The sequence below is a fragment of the Apis cerana genome, linkage group LG5 (assembly GCF_029169275.1).
Source record: "Apis cerana isolate GH-2021 linkage group LG5, AcerK_1.0, whole genome shotgun sequence".
Classification (NCBI taxonomy): Eukaryota; Metazoa; Arthropoda; class Insecta; order Hymenoptera; family Apidae; genus Apis; species Apis cerana.
Genome location: NC_083856.1, coordinates 1,801,614 through 1,823,878, shown reverse-complemented (window position 1 = coordinate 1,823,878; position 22,265 = coordinate 1,801,614). Strand labels below are relative to the sequence as shown.

The 22,265-nt window shown below is 36.7% G+C and overlaps 1 protein-coding gene and 1 long non-coding RNA gene across 6 annotated transcripts in view; both read left to right on the top strand.

Annotated features, from left to right (window-relative positions):
* The first annotated feature begins 1,131 nt into the window (after positions 1–1,131).
* The window catches only part of LOC108001419 (follistatin-A), a 72,858-nt gene continuing 51,724 nt past the window's right edge, over positions 1,132–22,265 (top strand). For 4 of the 5 annotated variants that reach the window (XR_009829907.1, XR_003698487.2, XR_003698486.2 and 1 more), the window contains exon 1: positions 1,142–3,564. Coding sequence is in view for 2 of the 5 variants with exons in the window: in XM_028668417.2 (XP_028524218.1) it covers positions 3,333–3,564 (232 nt within the window). In the remaining 3 variants the exon portion in view is untranslated. Of the gene's footprint in view, positions 3,565–22,265 lie in introns of all 5 variants that reach the window. The other variant, XM_028668418.2, reaches the window with a different exon arrangement.
* LOC133666171 (uncharacterized) lies at positions 5,624–11,173 on the top strand. The gene is made up of 2 exons (XR_009829921.1): positions 5,624–10,222; positions 10,336–11,173. It is a non-coding gene; the product is annotated as an uncharacterized LOC133666171 (long non-coding RNA).

Sequence of the window (22,265 nt, the reverse complement as noted above, 5' to 3'; positions counted from 1 at the left end):
ATAGCGAATCCAAATGAACAAACTATAAATGTACTTTTCAGACATCTTTTCCAAAGAATCGTAAAATTCTTCAAAATTCATTTCTATCTCTAAAATTCTCATTATCGTAACCTGTATTATTATTATTAATAATATTCGCCGGCAATTTTGTTGATGAAAAAAAAAAAAGAAAAAAAAGAAAAGAAAAAATGACGGCAATTAAAACGAAAAATTGTTATCGCGAAAAATTATTCGTGAAACGCGCACGAAACGAAAACTGTTTACCCCGATACTCTCGATTTACGCTCGAACGCGGGAGAGATCGTCTTTCGTCGCACTTGCAATTTCTTTCCCCTCTTCGCCGCGCGACGCAAAAAGAATCCGAAAAATCCGTCATCGGAGGGACGAGAGTTAACGACCCTCGACGAGGGAACAAAGAAGACACTCTCGGCCACTTTTCCTTTTCTACCGCCCCCCTCCCCCACCCCTCCGAGCCCCACTCCACCCGGTCGAAAAAGGAGGCCTTACACAATTTATGCATCCGAAACAAACAGAAACGCGGCTATACTATAAATATCGCGGAACCGGGCAAAAAATATCCTCACGGTGGGACCCGTGATCCACCTTCTCCTCCGTCCTCCGGCGGAATCGAATCTCCCGCGGCGTGCACAACACACTTTCCTCCTACCTTGTACAGATACAAATACCGGAAGTAAAACCAGAAGAAGAAGAAGAAGAAGAAGAAGAGGAGGAGGAGGAAGGGGCTATCGCGTACAGCGATAGCCGGGCCCCGACAAAGGGGGCGCATCGCAAAAAAGAAGGGAAGGACGAAAAAGAGGAGGAGGGGGGAGGCGAAGACGAAGGGAAGGAAGAAGCACGGTGGAATTGCGACGCATTCGGAAAAGCGATGAAAGAAAGTAGGAAGAGACAAGGAGGAGGCACGAAGCGGGGAAAGTAATGAAGGGAGACGGAAAAGGAGAGAGAGAGAGAGAGGAGAAAAGATAAAGAGGAAGGAAAGCGTAGGAGGTATCGGGCGCGTAAGAGAGTGTAAAAGAACGAGGCGATGGAGCCACGAGGAGGAAGGAAGGAAGGCAGTGTCCGGAGGGGAGGGGAGGGGGAGGGTGGCGGTGAAGGGAGGATGGCAAAGAATCAGCGAGGAGAAGGAGAAAAGAAGGAAGAGGAGTAGGAGTAGACTAAGGAGAAGGAGTATGCTCGAGGAGAGGTCGTGGAGAGAAGGAGGCGAAACATGCAATGCATGCATGCATGCATGAGACAGGCAGGCGGACAAACAGGCAAGGCATACAGGCAGATATAGAGGAGGCAGGCACAGGCAAGGCATAGAGGCATACAGGCAGATAGGCGAGCCGGTGCCGCCGCCGCAGCCGCAGCCGCGATCGCGCGCTTCAAGAAGGGAAGTGGGGACACAACATAACACAGCGCGGCCGCGTGTGCAGACCGCTTTTGCAGAGCTTCGCTCGGCACACGGGGAAACGTTCCGCCTTGTATACTGCTGCTGCTGGCTGCTGGCTGCTGCTACTAGCTGCTGCTGCTGCTGCTGCTGCTGCTGCTGCCGCTGCTGCCTGCCGACTGTCGACTGTCGACTGCTACTCTCAGTCTGCCGGGCGGCCTCGTGCGCGCTTGGTTTCCATCTGACGAATCTGCGCGCCACGAAACTACCCGCGCTCGTTCTCGAGACCCGGAACGGTCGAGCGGACCCGCGATTACGAACGAGAATATAAAGAGAGTAAAAAAAGCGAGGGAACGAACGAACGGACGCAACGAACGACTCCTCGTCGTCGTCGTCGTCGTCTTCGTCGTCGTCTTCGTCACTCGGTCGAGATAAGATCGGGAGAGGTGATCGTCGTCACTCGTTGGCGGACGATCGACGAGGACGATCCGTGAGTGAGGCAGGTCGAGGGAGCCGGCTCGTGCTCCAATCGTTCGCGAGCAGAGGCCCTCGCCAGGCAAAGATACGCGTTTCGCGCCTTATCGTGTCCACGTGTCGCGGCGGACGTTTCGAGATTAACCTTACGAGTAACCGGTCACGAGGACTAACAGGAGTAAGAAAGAGAGGAAGGAGATAGGAGAGGAGAAGGATCGAGATGGTACACACGGATGGTGCGTCGTTGTGACATGTGTCAGACGATCGACATGAGACGACTTGTAATTTGGAAGACGCGTGCCCCTTGAAGGAAAAAAGACCAAATATATATATATATATATGTATGTATGTATGTATGTGTGTACGTATGTACATACATATATGTATATATGCGTACGGAGCTCGAGAAAGTACGCGATTGGTGGTGCACACACGGTGACAGGACAGAATATTGTTGGGTGCTGCTCTAGGCTGGGGACCGTTTGCCGGAACGAAACGGAACGGAAACACGTCGCCTCTTCTACAGGTGTTTCGAATCGATTCCTCGGCTTCCACCGAACGCCCTTTTCCCCTCTCGGCCTCTCGGCGGCGTGCTTCACCTCGTGGATGGTGTGACTGTTCAGTGAGTTTCCTTGGCCGGACACGTGATCCGCAACACGGGCCCTGCTCGCTCCTCGTCGTCGCGTGCAGTTTCTCTCGCGCTCACCGCTCGTGAAGTTTCACCGGAGGAGGAATTAATCGCGCATTCGACGGGATATTCGGGGAAGGGGATTAATAATAACTTGGATAATAATAAAATCGAAGTCGTCACCGAAACGAACTTGACACAGTGTCACCATTTCTTCTCTTCTCGTCGAATCGTTGCTTCGAATCGTTCGCTCCCCCGAGTGTGGGATCGAGTAGGAGGAAACGAGTGAGGGAAGGAAACGGATATATTTCGAATACTCGACAGTCGTGTGTCGTCCTTGTGAAACTTTCTCGCGGGAATGCGAGCGACATTAATCGCGTGGCAATCGGGTGTGCGCCTTGTAGCCGCGTGACACCGATTCCTCGGTGTTCGGATTTTGGGGCCTCGAGTTTCATCGTCGCGGGCAGATGGGACGATAAGAGAAACGAGGAGGAAATACTCTCTTTTTTTTTTCTTCGAACTGTAACGCGTATAGTCCATCTAATCGTTGGTGCAGTATCGTTAAACGCCTAATATATATACATATACATATATATATTTACACGTATATCGTATAAGGAGGAACGAGTAGCAAGTGATAGAAGTGGAGAGGAAAGGGAGACGGATCGTGGTTGTAAACGATCGAACGTTTCGTCGAAACGGTGTGTTAAATGACGAGGTGGTCCAAGAGGTGGAGGTGGTGGCGGCCCGGTAATACGTGGTAAAACGTTCGGGGCGAGAGAAAAGTTTCGGGGAAGGACAGGGTCGCCACCGCACGGGGAAGAAGCGACAGCGGCGTGGCAGATGAGATGTGAAGCACGAGGACTACGCGGCGTGGAGCTGGCGGGAGCGAAGGCGGAAGTTGAGAAGCCGAAGCTGCCGAAGGCGGTTGCAGGGGCGGCAGCAGCTCGAGGGGGCACCTGGCGGGGGCCGCCTGAGATGACGACCCTGCGACGGGGTATCGTGGCACCCCGGTACAATACTTACGTTCTGGTTTCGTTGATCGGACTGTTGCTTCAGACCCAGTCTGCAACGGGTGAGTGATTGTTTATTTGTCGACTAGCTCGTTCTTCGACGGTAGTGTTATTTTATATTTTTGATCGAAGCGGAGCAACGAGCTTTTGCTCGACTTTTCCTCGATTTTAGACTCTATCGAGAGAAATGTAAAAGCTAGGATTGTAAAGGATTGCTTTGTAAATTAATAGATGAGCCGTAATTGATATCTTTGCATGCTTTTTATATCTTTTTCGTCTCGATGAATATACGTAATGAATTGATAATTTTATTATCAATAGTTTAAATAAAATGTGCAAAATTATTTTATATTTTCATTATCATAGAGAATCGTTCATTCTCTACAGGAAATGTTCGTGTTTCAAGTATTTAGTATTCAAAGGATTAAGTAATGAATAGTTAAAGACAATACAAGATAAGACTTTTACACGTTGAATCAAATTTATAAAGGAAATGGAATAATTTTAATTTATACCATTTTTTTTTTTATTTTGATTCTTGACAATGATTGTTAGTTTTTCTATTTTCGAGTAGTTGTTTGATAGAATATATACTCAATTATTGCATTCTAGAAATAGACAAAAAATTATTGATACGTATTAAAAACAAGAAAATTTATTGAAAAATTTCAATTACGGAAATTCCATTTAATTAGTGACAAGAAAGAAGATAAAATAAAAATAAAATAAAGAAAATGAAATACAATAATAAAGAAGGAAAGAAAGAGGAAAAACAAAATTCATCGAAACCATACTGAGCTCCATAATTCAAGGATGGTGATGTAAAAAGCTCACCCCGATTAATCGATAAAAATCAATGTCCCAAATTTCTCGCTTCGCATTGGCTGTATTAAGATGCAGCTGCTCGATATCATAAAAATGTCAGGATATTTCGGAAAAGTAGAACAATTTTGCAGGTTGTTCGTATTTGTACACCTACATTTTTTATTTTTATGCGAGAGATATTCATTATTCCACTTTTACCGTAATAATTATCATTGGATTGCACAAAAATCAGCACAAATAATTTAGATACGTTAAAAATATTGGAGCTCGTGATGTTTTTTATATTCCTTAAATTTACTGTTAATTATGAACAGCTATCGATATAGTTAATAAATGTCACACGATCATATATATTTATTGATAATAAAATATATTTATTGAAGTTTTAATATCATGTCTGTACATAAAACTGTACAGAAAATTTAAATAATTGAATTATTCATATATTCAAAAAATCAAAAATAATGAGAATAATAGAATTTATACTCGTAATAAAAGTGTTCTAATATCTTTGAGCGACAATATGATATGACATCTTAGTTTCCTTCTAAAAATTAATGTCACGTGTATGACAAATATTGCTTTTGAAATATATATATATATAATATATGAAATTTGTTTATATACATGTAACTATGACATATAAAGAACGAATTACATTTTACTATATTATTACATATATCATTACGTTTTTATCCTTTTTTATTTTTTTTATTATGAAATACTACACTATCTTTTTTTATTATGAAATTACTATAATTAAAGCGAGGAAAGTTGCGGTTGACTTTCTTTCTAATCAATGATAACGAACGTATTAAGACGACTATCTTCTTATTAATATGATGCTTATTGCATTATGTTAGCATATATTAAATAACGATTTATAATTTGTATAATTTGTAGTTATAATATAAAGTTTATTACTCATAATATAATATAAATTTCGAATGTACGAAAATTAACCTATCTTCTTCACATTTTATATTTCAACAATATTTATAAAATTATTTATAAATTGTTATTACATGTAACAAGGATTAGATAAATGTTTGAATTGTATTATTATTATTATAAATTTACGATTATTATAAAATATGCAATAAAACATAATAACAAAAATTGATGTATCCATTTTTCAATATAAGTATATAAGTGAAATTTAGATATTTACAAAAGATAAAATGTCTATAGTTATATAGTTAAAGAAAGAAGAAAAAAGAAAATTTATGATGTATTAAATCTTTTATAACTCAAAGATGATGTAACGTAATATATCATTTGGCCCATTTTATCATCTTCTTTAACGCCAATTTCTTTTCAATGGAAATAGGATAAAATATGACGTATAGATTTATGATATTTTCTTCTCTTGTAATGACAATTTCTTGTAAAATATAGTTACTACATATTACAAATTTTTCCGATCCAAATTTCTATTTCTCTCTTCGTTTAATATTAAAAAGTTAAAAAAAAAGAAAGAATTAAAAATTTAATATAAATGAAAATTTATATAAAATACGCCAATGAACTTTTAGAAAGAAAGATCGTAACTTTAAAAATATCGTAATTTTTCTTCCATTCTAAAATTAGACTGATCATAGATTTATTAAGAAAATATTCGTCTTAAAAAAACTTTTATTCCTATCTCGTAGAGATGGAACGTACATCGAGATTATTAATCAGCATGTTTCTTTTTTAACAATAATCATTTGAAATATTTGTCACTTGTATCTTTTATATTATCGATACACGTTCCTTCAATTATATTCTGAAAAAATTTTAATGCATCACACTTATTTTTATCCTTTTTATTATACCTCTATCTAACTTGTAATATCGAAATTTATATTCAATATCTGTTCGAAAATACTGGGAAAATTATCATCTTTGCAAAAACTATGATACAAAATTTCGATAAGGAAAATGCATCGAGATCGATTCGTTTAATCGAAAACCTTTCCTCCCTCTATCCATCGCAATCAATTACCGGACACTTTGCAAACGCGACAATAGTTAACGTCTAATGACAACTGGCGTTGACGTAACTCGAAACCAGGGTGTGTTCCGATTGTTATATACCAGGACTCCAATTCTCGTTACGCAAACAACGCGGAACAATCGATCAATCGAATTGTTTATTTATCGCGAAGTTTAGAATAAAGTGTGTCACCATCAACTCTCTGCCTTCTCTTCGATTCGATTCGGTTTGATCGCATTGTCGATTCGTTCCGATTTTAAAACGTAACAGGTAGACTAGAGGGTGGGTACATACTTATTTTCGTTTCGTTTCGTTTATTTTCGCTACTTCCTGCCGAGAGATTACGAGGAACATCGCCGGGGAAAAGAATTGGTCGAGGTATTCACGTGAATGTTACGAAATGAATTTATATTGATGATGAGAGGCATGCGCGTTATTTAATACGTTGAATAAGCCTGATGTACATCATATTATTTCGAGAAATGTTCTAAATATTTCTTTTCTGGATGGGTAATCTTTGAAAAAAACCTTTCTTCTTTGCTTCGGATTTAGAATAAAGATGTTTTCAGGAAGATATTCGTGCAATTTCGATATAAAGGGGAACGAGTGGTAATAACTGCGATTTTTTAAAATAATACTTTCGTTTTTATATCGTCGAATTGTTGTAAAGAGATTACACGTTACTCGTGTTACTGGAGGAATGTTTATTTTTACATTTATCATACATTTGGACTACCGAATAATTTATCAAATTGTTAAATCATTAAATAACATCAACAGAAATATTTAATAATGAGATTACATGGCAATTGATACAAGTAAAATATAATTTTACGAAGAAATTTCGAAAATACGTTAGAAATGATATTTCAAGAGCAAGTTAAAATAATTATCGAATAAAAAGTGATTTTTTTTTTACCAAGATACCATTTAAATTAGAAAATTTTTATAATTAGTCGGATTACTAGTAAAATGTTTTATACAGATAATGTAAATTATATCGTTCGACATTAATAGAGTTAAGCGTTTAATGGTTTTTATTTATAAGCGGCAAAATACTTGCGATTCAAGGTTCTTAAATTAAAAAAGTGGACGTGTAGTGGCGACCAGTTGGATTGCATCTGCCGCAAGATAATTACATTGATAATTACATTCGTTGCAAAGGAACTACTTATTGTAAAGGATGCGATAAAGGGGTTTCGACGCGAAAGAAAATCGCAAATAAGACGATATGTAGGATACAGCTGTGCATATACCTATAATAATCCACCTATTAAAGTATTTTCTACTTAATATTATCTTTGGCAATGCAGATATGGGAAAAGTACCATTACTTGAAAAGCAATTATCTAAATGTTCTAATCGAATGTCGTATTATACAAATATTTTACAAATTGATTGTTTCGAATTAAATCTATTTTATTATTCCGAATAAGTATATTTTCTTCGGTGAAGTAACGAAAACGAGAACTCTAATTCAGAGGAAAAATTGAAAATATTTTTAAAATTGTTATATCATATAGATACCCTTTGCTCGGATGATCATTAATATTATCATTTCTTATTATAATTTTTAATTTTATTTATCATATTTAAATATAATCCGATAACCATTGTGTCTTCGTGTTAATTTAAATTTTATATTATATTAATAATTAAATTATTAGGTCCTATTACGTTTCCTTTTATGGATAAAGTATAGACAAAATACATTGTTCCCATCAAATAGTTGCCATTGTTAAATTACTGCACACTGTCATCGAATCCAGTTGTGGCACAACTGCAAAAGCGTTAAATGTTTTTACCTCGTGGCAAGCCACGCTAGTCCGTGTTCTCGTTCTATTATTGTCTACTTTGCACGTAATTTAAAACGGCTGCTAATCGACCAAGTGTCGTGAATTACGAGATCTCAGCCACCCGTACAAAAGAAATCGTACCCCTTCCTTAAAACGCTGTACCTACACTAAGGCAGAAATCCAGAAATGTATATTTTATTCCCTAACGATTATTTCGGTGTCGTAAACCGAAGTAACCGAGACAGAGAAAGCAAGTTTTGCAGCATGCTAAGAGGAATATGCGAATAAGCGAGAAATTGTCATAATTGAAAAGGACGTCTTGGCGAGTGGACTGTGTCGAACAATTTATTTTTACTAGACGTATGGAATTCGTGACGCTGTTTGGGAAAGTTGCTCCAAAGATTCTGAGCGCTTTCACGATATTAGGAATTCGAAATTTAAAATTTTTAAACTTTTCGATTGAAATTTAGAAGAAGAAGGAGAAAGAATATAAATTCAAATACGATGATAATATTTTAAAAATTAACAATATAATTTTATAAATTGATAAGGAACAAAATTTTTAAAATTAACATAGCACAATGATGGATTAATTACGAATATTCTCCCCTCCTCTAAAATTTTATATAATTTTCGAAAAAGATATTGGATAAATATAAAAATATTTAAAGAAAATAATAGATTTAAACAATGAGACTATTCTCCGGTTGATTTTTCTTTTCTTTTTTTTTTTTTTCGTTTCAATGAGAACGGTCTTAATGTTTCTAACGAGGACGATTAGCTCATAGACAATGATACGTCGTGAAATCGAACTTAATCATCTAATGCAATTAATTGGATTTGATTCAGTAATGCTTAATAGATCGTATTATTTGACGCGACGTTTGCGTCATCGTGGTTAGTCTCATTTTTCTTTTTTTTTTTGTATTACGAATAAACAGTGCAAAAATTTACAAACGATTATTCGATTTTTCTCAGTTTTGTCTTTGCTATTTTTCGACTTTCGTTTCCAAGATTTCCTTTTTTTATATATTATTAAATACACAAATAAGAGAGGATAATTTCGCGTTACTGAGAAAGTTTCGAGCGAAACTGCAAGCTTGTTTTGTTTATAATCAAAGATTTTTAAATAAACGGATTAGAGAGATATAGAAAATTTTGAAAAAAATTGGATAAACAGCAATCGTAGACTAAATAATTTTCTTTTTATATTTATAACAGTTTATTCGTGATTCGTTCAATCTAAATTCCATATTTAAATTACCTTTTAATTTACGAACTAATAATAATAACAATTAACAAATTATTAAATTACAAAATTTTCTTTCAAAATTTCATAACTTATATTAATAACAATACATGATTTATCACACCTGGAACCGAATCTTCAAAATTTTATACATCAATAGTTTAAATCTATAATAAAATTTCTCTCAATACTCGAACATAAAAGGATTAAATCTCGCGAAGAAACCTGTCACAAAAAAAAAAAAAAAGAAAATGAAAGAAAGACAATCTTCCCTTTCATCATCTTATCTTATCCTTGCCCCGTATCGATCGATCGATCCAATTCGATCCACGCACTTTATAAATAATAGAGCAACCACCATTATACCATTTCCGCTTATCGATCGCTTGTCACGCGAGAGGAAAACGCATCTCGAAGGTCTGTGATGCCGGCCGGCATCCACGACGCGATGGACAATCGCGAGCGACGATCGCCAATTATCCGCGCGGTGCCGGCGAAATTAGTGGCGTTGATGCGCGCTGGGTCGGGCATGGAAACGCGTGGTCGCTCGCCTTCGGACAGGCGATAAAGTGCGAATTAATTCAGCGTTAATTCCACGCCTGCCGGCTTCCACCGCCGCGGGGAAAACGCGCACGGCCCGATGAAAACCGAAACTTCATTAAGTTCGACTTCATAATTCGTTTCGTTTAACGACAATGTTCCCGGCCTATTTTCGCAATATGGAACGGATTGTCGAAAGGGAAGGATTTTCATCCTTTCGAGCTGTTTAATTTCGATCGTTGCTGATTGTGATGTTTGCATATTGAAGGAAGATAGTGAACGAAAAAAAGAGGGAATAGATATCTGTTATATGTGTAGAAAAATTAACGATGGTGTGTAATTATATAAATTAGCGATTTTTTAAAATTTTAATATCTTATCACTAAAATAAGAAATCATTAATTTTTATGAAATAATGGAAATATTTGGTATCCCTCTGTTTCAGTGACAAAATAAAACTTTTTAAAAAATGATATCGACAAAATTCTTACGTCGAGTACATGGGATTATTACAAATCAAAGTTGCAAATAATAAATTCCCAAGAATCAATAATTTTTAAATCTTCATCTTGAGTTCGGAAGCGTAAGATTATGGTTCAGCATTCCGTCGAAACGGCAAAGGTTAAAGGATCGTTTGCTTTAAGTCTGCTACGACCTCTGAATCTTTTACGATCCCATTGCGTTCTCGTTTTGGTAAACAACAGTTAAAAGTAAGTTCTTAAAGTAGATAAACGTGATGTTGAAGCATTAAAGGAGAAGATACAATATCGTAACAATACTTTATCTTTATAATCTTTAATAGTTGATAAATCGTTACCAAATATAATAAACAACAGTGACTCAAATTTAAAAATGTTTCCAAGATAACGAAATCTTATATCAATTTTTTATCAATGATATTTCGAGTATTCAACCATTGATACAAGGATATATACGAAAAACGAAAATTCAAATTTGCTTCGTCGATCAAGAAGCAACAACCGACAAGCAAAAGAAGAAAAGAAACGAACGAATGAAAAGAACGAAAAAGAGAAAATCCCAAAAACTACCGTGGAGGAAGTGAACCTAACCAATAGGATCAACTAGAATGAAAGAGAAAGTGTCGTTTTACCAAATCTTCAGCGTCAGACGAGGTCGATCGTTCTGTAGGGGGTTGATACAGAAGCTCGACGTAGCAAGGTTGATTGTAAGTATAATTGCAAAAGAGACACGGACGAAAGGAGAGGGTGAGGGGGCACGACGAAACAGAAAAAGAAGGAGAGAGAGAGAGAGAGAGAGAGAGAGAGAGAGAGAGAGAGAGAGAGAGATAAAGAAAAAAGAACACGGAAAGAGAAAGGGAGATGGAGAACTAGAGGGAATCGAAGTGATCCGAGACGACGAAACACAGGGACGAAGGGGGAAGAAAGAAGTCGAGGGGGCAGCGGTCGTTGGAAGGGAGGAGAGAGAGAAAGAGGGACACAGAGGCGGAGAGAAAGAGCAAAGGGTGGGAGGGGGAGAAAGCCTGGTGTAATGGAGGAACCAGTTTGCGGGTCAGTGCTCCGCATCAGCGAGTGGAGCTTCAGAGACTGTAGACGCGAGGACGATGCCACCGGGCGAAAGAAGGACGGGGCAGAGGGATCCTGTAGGTCCTCGAACAGGGACGCGAGGGAGGAACGAAGGGCCAGAGAGGCAGATAGGGGGGCCAGAAGGGCCTGGCGAGTCGCGAAGCCGCTCTCTCGACCGAGAGAGAGAGCAAAGGAGTGTAGGGCCAGCCTGACCAGCGTGAACTACGCGCGAGGGAGAGGACTCTCCACCTTGGTCTGGCTGCTCCCTCTCTCTCTCTTTCTCTCTCTCTTTGCTCTGGCGCCATTTTCCTGTCGACCGAAACAAACCAACATCCTTGGCTGCCTTTCGAAAAAGAAGAAGAAGAAAAAAAAAGAAAGGAAGAAAGGGGAGGCTTTCCGCCCTCGTCACGACGACCGACGAAGGGGAACTCCAGAGTCTCCTTGGCCCCGTCACAGAGGGAGGAGTAGCAGAGGCCTTTTCGCCGCTCGTCTCGGCGACCGCGAATCGTAGACGTCGGCGACCGATGATGGTGCTTTTGGATACTCGCGACTGTATATAGGGGGCAGGGGGGGATTTCAGAGATCTCGAGATCTCTGGCGCGACTGACGACTTGTCCATTATCGTTTCAGGAATTCAATTGGGAGAGAAGTGTGGCGTTCAGTTGAGGGGGGGTTGGGAGATGAGATGGTGGAGAGTATTTTTAGGGATATCGGTGGATTAGCTGGATGAACCGGTTTACGCGTTATTGAATACAATTTTCATTGTAATTAGTCAATAAATAAATGTTTCGTTCATTTTGCAAATTGTAACTATGATGAATTATAACATGGAAAAATAATATTGATATGAAATATATATATTGAGTCGAAGTGTAATAATTGTATTTAATAATTAATAAATATCTTTCAGATCGAGCAATTATTCTGAAATCAATAAGGTTCAGTGCTATTTAAGAACGTTGTAATAAACTTGGATTTATATAAAGACAATTTTATTAACAATTTTATATATATTTTGATAAGACGATGCTTTTTTCTTCCTTGAATTTTATGAGTTTGTTTGAATGGTGATATTGATTTATCTCAGAAACATAACATGTTTGGAGTTGTACCGGGATTGAGGAAATGTATTTTGGATTGATAAATGTTGACAGGAAAAGAAAAAGATTTGAAGAAAATGCAAAGTATGTTGTTTAAACAAATTGCATAACGGTTTTTTATAAAGGTAATAGGGAATAGATTGCGAAGTAACACAGAACGGAATTGTTCAACCGTTATACAAAGCAGTATTCAGTTTCCTCGTTAACTCCTTTCGCTCCAAATGACAAATAGGTTGGCGTTAAAACTGCTCAAGGCATCGACCTGGTTTTTACACTATTGCAACGTCACTTTAAGTGTATAGGAATTAAAGCATTATCGTGCAGTGGTCAGTTCAAAGGTGTTGCGTAACCGAACGAAGATATCATTTGTTACAACAAACTTTTATTTCGTTTTTACGCTTTCTAGGTATAAAGTGAAATAATTGTTCGAAAGTAAAATATCTTTCTGATTAGGCTGGCAACACTTGTATGTGAGGAATTAATTGAAATAAAATATATGCATGTCAATTTATTATATATCTAATTATTTTCGTCACATAGATTTCTATTATATTTGTTTTCATATTGGAAACGATATAAGGATTTATTCACTATTCACTTCTTCGATTTTGTACGAAATTTTCAGATATTAAATTTCCTAAATTCTTGAAATCTTTTTCTTTATTACTCTGTAGATATATGTTAATTATTATAAAAAGTATAAATAGGAATAATTTTAGATTAAAAAGTTCTTCTTTTTTCTGGAGAGTGTAAAACGTTCATGTTATTAATTTGAATGAAATTTCGAACACTGTTCATTTTACCTAAAACTGATTTCTCAATTAAAATATTCGTGGAAATTTAATATCTTTCATTCATGAATTTCTTCAATGCATCATCAATTAAATAGTTTATCTTGACTTTGAACAAAACAACAAAATATCTCTATTCGAATTCATTTTCAAAATTTTCTAAAAATCCTGAATTCACAATCTAATTTAATTGCACGTAACCCAATAAACGAAGCATATTCAATCTTTCTCGCTTATTTAGAAAAACTAATTATATACAGCGTGAAGAGTAAGCGAAGATCGAAGAAAGAAAAGAAAAGGAAAAGAAAGAAAAAAGCTTGCTGCCAACCTCACGGAACGAAAGCGCGGTCTTCCGCGTAGCTCCTCGGGAGCGGCAATCGGCTGCATCACATATTGTAAGTGATCACGTTTGCACGTCGTAAATATGGCCGTTCGCGTGTACCCTCTGTCGATCTTATTGATCGTGCCGGATCGCAAACGTTTCATCAGGTTCGTTAACGTCGACGAAAATATTTTTAATTTCCTCAACTTCTCGTTGCTAAGCCTTAGATCACTTGACAGTGACTGTTAGATATAATCCTCGTGTTCGTTATATTTTTAGTAAAATCGGCTGCTTTACGTAATCAACCATTCGCCCGGGATATTTTTCGTCGACGTTGATCGAACAAGTTTTTTCGTTTCAAACGATCAGTTGGATGGCTAAATGTACTCGTTTCGTTGTTAGACGCTTGACATCAGGAATTTTTTATTATTATCAGAAATAATTGTCTATTTTTATCTATTTTTTTTTCTTGAATATCATGGATCAAGGCATGAATAAATTAATATTCAGTTTTAGATATACGAATGAAACAATGTGGATTACAGTTCAGGGAAGATTCTAAAATTATCAAATAAAATTGTTACAATTTAATTTATTTCTAAATTAAAACGACATCTTTCATTAAAAAATTTAAAAAATTTGGTTAATTATACAAAGCAATGTTGAAAAATGTAAAGTATTATCTATTACTATTCGAAAATCATATTTTTTAGTTAATTATTGCCCTTCGATACAAATATGATTATATGTTTTATTCAATTATTTTTTTTTACTAAAATCATTAATACTATCTTGTGTTTACAATTAAATTATTAAGTTAATATCTATTAATGATTATATAATTATATATGATATATAAATTTGGAACTTTTGAAATAATATAAAACATTCATATTTACTCGAAGACTAGAAAGCATAGTTTCCTAGTTCTACGAGGGAAAATTTATAGTCAATCGTAATTTTTTCTTCAAATTTATGAACGAAGAAAATCTGATTATAGAAGATTAATATTCGTTCTATCTACTTATATCTTGAGTTATACATACGTACAACGATCTCAATCTCTTCAATAACTTGAGAAAATTCAATTCAGATTCAATCAACAACGCCTTGAAAACTTGGAGGTTTTAAAGTTTTCTAAACACTATGCAAATAAACATCGCGTGTTAGGCGCGAACAAATCACGATTCTAAAATCAATTATGTCGCAGCACCGTCGGACACCGATATCGAGAGATCGAATCGAACGATCGCGAAAAATAACGGACTGTATATATATGCTTTGAAACGGCGCGGCATTACGTAAAATTATGCCAATGCGAGTTCTTTAGCTTGCACTTTGAACGAGTCAGTGGGTGGTATGATATTTGTACAGTTTCTCGAAGAGAATTATTGCTTTCTTGAATCAATTTCAGTTTCTTACTTCTTTTCTTTCTTTTTTTATTCTACTTATTCTACTTATTTTTCTATTCAAATCTGGAGAACGTACATTTATTTACACGTTATTATTTGACGTAGAATATCGAACGTACAATTCCTTGAATATACTTCCGTACAATACACATTTTATATCTACTTATCGTTAGATAAGGGAATACGATTTTTCACGAATCGTAAATTTGGAATTAGAAAATTTATAATTTATAATTTTCAAAAATGTAATAACAATATATAATAATATCCTCGAGAAAGGAGAGAATATAATTTTAATTGGAATTTTTATTCGATCATCAAGTCGTTGAATAATTCTTACGACATAAGTATGCAAATTTTTAAAAAAAATATTTGATATCATCATACAGAATATATAGAATATACGTGATGACATTATAATCTATATCTTTCTCCGTATAATTTACAAGTTAATGATCAATTGATCGATTATTATTTTTCATTTAAGAAAGATCGCAAGTTATAAAATTTTAATGAAAATACCGCATGATAAAATACGATACTTCGGACAAGTATCAATGATCAATAATATAAGAATTTTAAATTTTGCTCAATGTTCGAACTCGAGGCGAAAAGAAAAAATTCAAAGTACCCGCCACGATGGTTTAGAAAAAGCGGGAATCGAAGTCGAAACTGCTTAGTGAAAATGGAGAATCCTGTTCAAGGATAAGAAACAATAACGCGAGTTCGAGCGCAGTTTTCTGAAACTTAGGCGAAACCGAACGGACAACGCGACTGGTTCTCTGTACCTAAGCCGTGTTTATGTATGTCCCGTGTACACACGTATCGGATTAGCACTTTGACTTGGAGGCCTTTAATATGAGTAGCGTAGCAAAAACAGACCGACATGCATGGCCGAAGGCGCAGTCTGCGGTGATGATGAGGTTGCGATAAAACACTCGAGTTATGCGCGCGCGTGCGGTTAGTTTCAAGTTCCAACAACGAGAGTGATTACTCGAAAACCTGCACGATAAAACCGACGTTATCGCGGCAAGTAGTAGAAATGGGTGCTCGTTGTATATTGTGGGAATAGGATTCGATTTCTCTTTGCTTTAGGGTTTTGGAAAAATGACGTACGACAGGGAGAATTGGACGAATTAAATTCGAATCGAATTGTTCAATTTTTACAAGAATTTTAATTATTTCTTCTGTATTAATTGGTTTTGACTTACAAAATTCCGAGATATTATCTGCAAGATTACTAATAAAAATATGATTTGTAAAATTTTAGTACAAAGAAATTATACAGATTGGACGTGTATAGCCAATGATTACACACTTTAGACTTTAAGAAGATAAAATCTTTTAAAATTTTAATATTTTATTTATTTTTCTTAAATAAATAAATATTAATATTACGAGCAAAACTTTAAAAATTTAATTATCATTCTATGGCGAAAACTAGTTCCAGACGAAATTATTCGAGAAAAATTAATAACATTCATATAATATTACTAATAATATTTTGAAACTTATTAAAAAATAAAAAAAAAAAATAAAGAACACCTATTCTCTCAAAAAGCTTTCAATCAACGAACGATCATCATCTTCGATTCGCGACTCGATCCGCGACAGTATCGAAGCCTCTCTCGAATCTCTCCCTGCATTATAGTTTATATTTCATGAATACTCCATGAAACCGACGACAAATCGCGGTACAGGTAAAAACAAAAACAGAAAAAGAAGAGAAACGGTAAGAAAGAAAAATAAAGAAGAACAGGAAAAAAAAAAGTCTCGGATGGATCGGATCGCGTGAAAGCTGTCGTGCGAGCTAGCAGGGCTAGACATTCTCGATGGGGATACGCGTAATACAATGTAGTCATCAATACCTGATACCCAGTTGACTTTCTAAGATTACCCGATCTCGGTCGACGCATCGGTTGACTCGAGACAGGCGAAGGTAACCGCGACAAGCGGAGGGAAATGCGCTCCATCGACACGGTGAAACGGAAAGGAAGGAGGAGAGGAAGGGAGAGAGAAAGAGAGAGAGAATAAGATAGAAGAGGCTAGCAGGGGGAGGGAGAGAGGGGAGGGGGTATACGAGCAAAACAGCACGGGAAAAGGGGGAAGAAGGAGAGCATACAACGAGCAGGAGGGGAGGGAGAAGCTTGTGGTTTTGGTCAACCGGTCGGGTCGCCGTCCGCGGGAACAATCTCCGGGCCTTGATGACTAACCGCGTGGCCGTCTTGCCGAGGCAAGAACTCGCCTCCCTACGGCACGTCGCGAATGCCTGCGCAGCGTTTGCCTGGCCGAGTACCGATCTTTTTACCACCTGCTGTCGCCCGATCCCGCGATACTCTTCTCGTGTTGTCCCATGGGGAGGAGGAGGAGGAGGAGGAGGGGCGGGGTGACTGGCGGGATCGCTACCCCGGAAAAGGCTCGCGGGATACGGTTTACCGGTTCGTGCTGATATTACGAGAGGATGATGGTTGGAACGAGACTAATAGATATGGTGGGGGTGATTTCGTTTGGATTTTCGTATACCGAATTATATATCGCGTTTCCTTCCGTAAACGTTTGTTAATCGTTTGTACGTGACTTGGTAATAGGTCGGAGCATTGCATGGAGCTTGGAAGAAAAAAAGAAGAAAAATGTCAGAGGGTAACGCACGATGCATACAGTTGCGTATTAGTTAGTTAAGAAAATGTGAAGAGTCCATTGTTGGATGACAAAGTGTAATTTGTATGGAGATAAGAGTTTTGAGAAATTGCCAAGTTGGAACAATATTTTTTAGATAGATTTTTGCCTACGTAAAATTTAAAATACTCAGTAAAATCATCGTTTAATCAACACACGATCTATGTTGCTCGTTGGTCAGGCGATCTTTAGCTTAATACAATAAAGATAATCCTTAGTTAACTTAGGCTAATTCCAACTAAATCCAATCGGCTTACACACACAAAACCATTTCGAAATCGAATACTCGATCAAGCTCGAAGAACTTGAGATTCTCCAATTAGTTCGAGCAACGCGCGTTATTCGAACGCATCGCATCCTAATGCAGTTTCGTAATTTCCTCGATCTCTGACATCACCGTCAGGCCTCTGATCATCCGTTTCACGACCCAGATTCGAACGATAATTCAAACGCTACGTTACATTCGCGTTACAAGCATAGAACCGAATTGTATCGCAATCGAGATCGATCCTGCCCATCGAGCTATCGACGAATTAATCGGGGCGACATTAACGAATTAACATGCGCGATACAGGAGAAAATAAAGTTAGCGAATTGATTAAGCGAGTTGGATCGAGGTCTTTATTAGGATAACGTTTGAATCGACCATTTGAATTATTATCGATCGTCGAACGAGAAAAGAAATCCCGTGATATAATTGTTCGATCAAAGAGTCTTTGATATATAATAATATCGTAACGAGGGGAGGATACGACAGGATCAACGCGGTTAATTAAAAGCGTAAAATATCTTGTTTATTAACAGCGATGAGGAAAACGTGATGCAATCACGAGAGGCGAGGCAATTCCGGAATGTCCGCTTCGAGAAAATACGCAGATTAGATCGAAACTCATTGAAATTATCCTCAGGATTTACCGTTAATTCGGTGTCAGATACGAAGATGTATATCTGCGCAACGTTATTGAGAAAGGAGCCGCGGGAAAATAAATTCAGTTAACCCAGTGGTGCGGCTGTCCGGGTGATGGGGTAATAATGCATGACTCGAAAGATTTTTTTTTTCAAGCGTTTTATAAGCACTTTGCTTTGATACCAACTCGATTCTATATCTCTCGAATCATCTTTGCTTTAATCGCGTTTTTCCATCAAATATATTTTTAATCGTATCTTTAAATTTCTTTTTTTTTTTAAGGAAAATATACAAGAGTCGTATATGTAAGAAAGAAGAGACGCGAAAAAAAATCAAATGACGTGTGATAATTTATTTTGTTTGAATAAGATTGAAAAGGAATATAAACGAAGAAGAAGTAAAATTAAAGAAAAGAGGGATAAAGGATCGAACGATCGTCAAGGATTTTTTTTTCTTTGTTTTATCATTATACAAATTCCCTGATAAAATGATCCTGGTCGACGATGTTGTTTACAATTTATCTACGATTAAACGATAATTTATTACTTAATATGATAACGTAATTCTTTCGTCGGGAAGAATCAATTTACGTGGCCGCGAACAAATGGAAACCGTAGAAGTTAATTGTTGGGAATACTTCGAATGTTGTTATTTCGAAAGAAATTATTAGGATCGGATTATACTGGAGAAATTGCGGCTTAATTAAAATGATTTTCCAAGATGTAGATATTAAGGGAAGAGATTCAGGAATTACGAGTGAGTTTTAATTAACTTAAAAATAGGATATAGGAAGGAAACGAGTTAGGTATATCCATATCTAAATCTAATGTTAAATTTATTGTAACTAACGTAAATAATTGTAAAAATAAAATTTTACGATTCGATACGGATCGGGAAAAAAGTTGTATCTATAATAAGCTTTCTATATATTATATACTATAAAATGAAGTCGTACATCCTTTAATCCATTCGCATAAATTATAAATTTGATTTTATCTAATACAAGGAACAAAATTTCAATTACTTTCTTTATATATATACATATTCTTTTTTCTCCAATAAAAAGAACGGTTATTCTTTCGATCAATTATTTGCAAACTATAAAAATACACGACTAACAAAATAAAATGCAACGGATAGATGATAACCAATCAACATTAACCATAAATTATTGATCTCGATTAAATTCTAGATATCAAAGAAACGAAATTCTAAAAAATCTTTTTATTAAAAAAAAAATAATAAAAATTTTCACCAAAACGACAGAGAAAATATCCCAGCTTTTCCTCTTTCCTTGTAACAAAACAGATGCGTTCATAACGAGAGAATAGAAAGCCACGCTTTCGAACAATCTGTCTTTGGAGAGCACATTCCACGGCTATCAAGATATCCGTGCCTTTTGTTCGACATAACGGCATTAAACGGTGGACAAACGGCGAACCGTCGAGACACCTATACATACATATACATATATATGCTCGAGCGGAGTAGCCGCATTTGGGAAAGTACACTTTCTGAAAAGTACAATGATCAGAGCTCGTGATCGGAACCGAGATAACCGGTTTCCGGTGTTATCCCGCATAATGGGAAGAGTTAAACGTGCGAACGAGACGAGGAGAACAATGAGACACGCGGTTCCTGTGGATCTGTGGCAATACGGAGATCACGGAGCAACACGCGTAAAATGAAGAATTGGAAAAAGCCAGACGGGGTCCAGACCGTGAAAAATTGCGGGACTTTCGCCCGGAACACGTGGAATTGTAACGTTTTATGAGAGTTTATTTTGAGGTCGTATGATCGATCTTGATTCGAATAGTAGGGAATATATTTTTATGAATTTTTATATAATAGTTTAATCGATTGTTTCGCCACGAATATTAGATCGTTAGATAAGAAAGTGATATTGCTTCGAGTATAATTCTCATTAATAAATATCTATATTAAATGAAAACTTTTTAATTGGATGTGCTTTCATCTCCAAATTTTTAAATCAACGGTAGAACGAAAGTACATTCTTTCTAACTAACTTCATCGCTCAAAATGTGAATACAACAATTGGAAAGTCACATTTTCAAGGTATTCTTACTATCAGTTAAACTTATTAACACTTAGCGATTCGGAAGAGAATTTTTGATACCAGGTTTCCAATCTCAGTAGCAGGGATACCGCCGAAGGCTACCGTTGAAAATCTCCAGTTTTTGATATATGAGAATGCATCCACGAAAGCAACGGAATACACACGGGGAATGGATAGGAACTTTAATCGGCAGCTTGTATCTCGCATACCGACGTGGCTACATCGCCTCGAGGCTAGAGCCTAGAACCTCCGAGTCTAGACCCATAAGTCTTCCACGATTTTTCCGGCTCGATCGCATTATCCTCCTGTTTACGATAAAACCGTCTGACAAGAACGCTGCTCAACCGACCGAGCCTTCCACTTTACGAAAATCTTCTTCCTTATATATTTCGTGCAATGAGAAACGACCGCCTGGATGTTTTTTATGCGGATAAATGTTAAGCTCGTTTTATTCGTAATCTCGAAATTACAGGATATACGGTGGCGGATGGCCGATAAGTGTCATATAAGTGGAATACTCGCCTCGAGATGTTGGGTACAGATTTGAAATTATCGTCGAGAGGATGGATATTATTGTTCCCGTTGTTGTACGACTGTCGATGGATATTGTTTACGTCCGTTGAGCGTTTCAAATTGATGATAAATCGTGATTAGCTCGGATGTGTGGTGCGTACTTGTCGATATTATTATAATTAATGTGCACGAATATTTTCTTGGATACGTGGATTTAACTCGAATCGTAAATATGTAAATGAAATTATCCCTTTCTAATTTATCGACACTTTATTCGTGATTTCATAATCGATTTATGGCATGTTTAAATCGCAAGTCTGATTTATGAAATTTCGAGTCGAGGAAATTGAAAGAGAAGGAAAATAAATTTTTCTTTTCCTTTTTTTTTTTTTAAAAATTTCTGCGGCTACGTTGAACGCGCACTTTAAATTTCCTCGACGCAGTACCATCTCCTTTAAGCGAGTTAAAGCTACCGTTTATGCGAGCAATTTGACCTTGATGAATATTTGATGAATGTTTCGATTCATTCGATTCGATCGAACATTGGATTATTTTGAATTTATACGATTGCAAAAATTAAAACAATGAGCTAATCATGATGATGAATCAATTATCGTGAAAAAATTTTTTTTACGAAAATTGTTACGATGTTACGTGTCAAATTCCTTTTTTTTTTTTAAGAATTTTGTAAATTTCGTTTTAATAATGGAACACATTATTAGTCTATGGACGTAGAAGCGTGAGAAATTTAATTAGTTCGGTTAAATTTAGGCGCTAAATTCGACGAAAGTGATCTTCAGACCTACCAGAAAAGCAACGTAACATTTGAGAAAGAGGTTGTAATGTAAATTACCATTAACCTGGTGAACGTCGGTGACTAATGGATAAAATATTCTAAATTTAGAATCACTTTACTACGAATGATTCCCATTCTTTCAGTCAGTCTCGTAAATCAAGCGATGTAACATTTCGATGGAAATGGTATTTATTTATAAGATGATAAATTTAAATATGTTCCATGCAAATTGCTAAA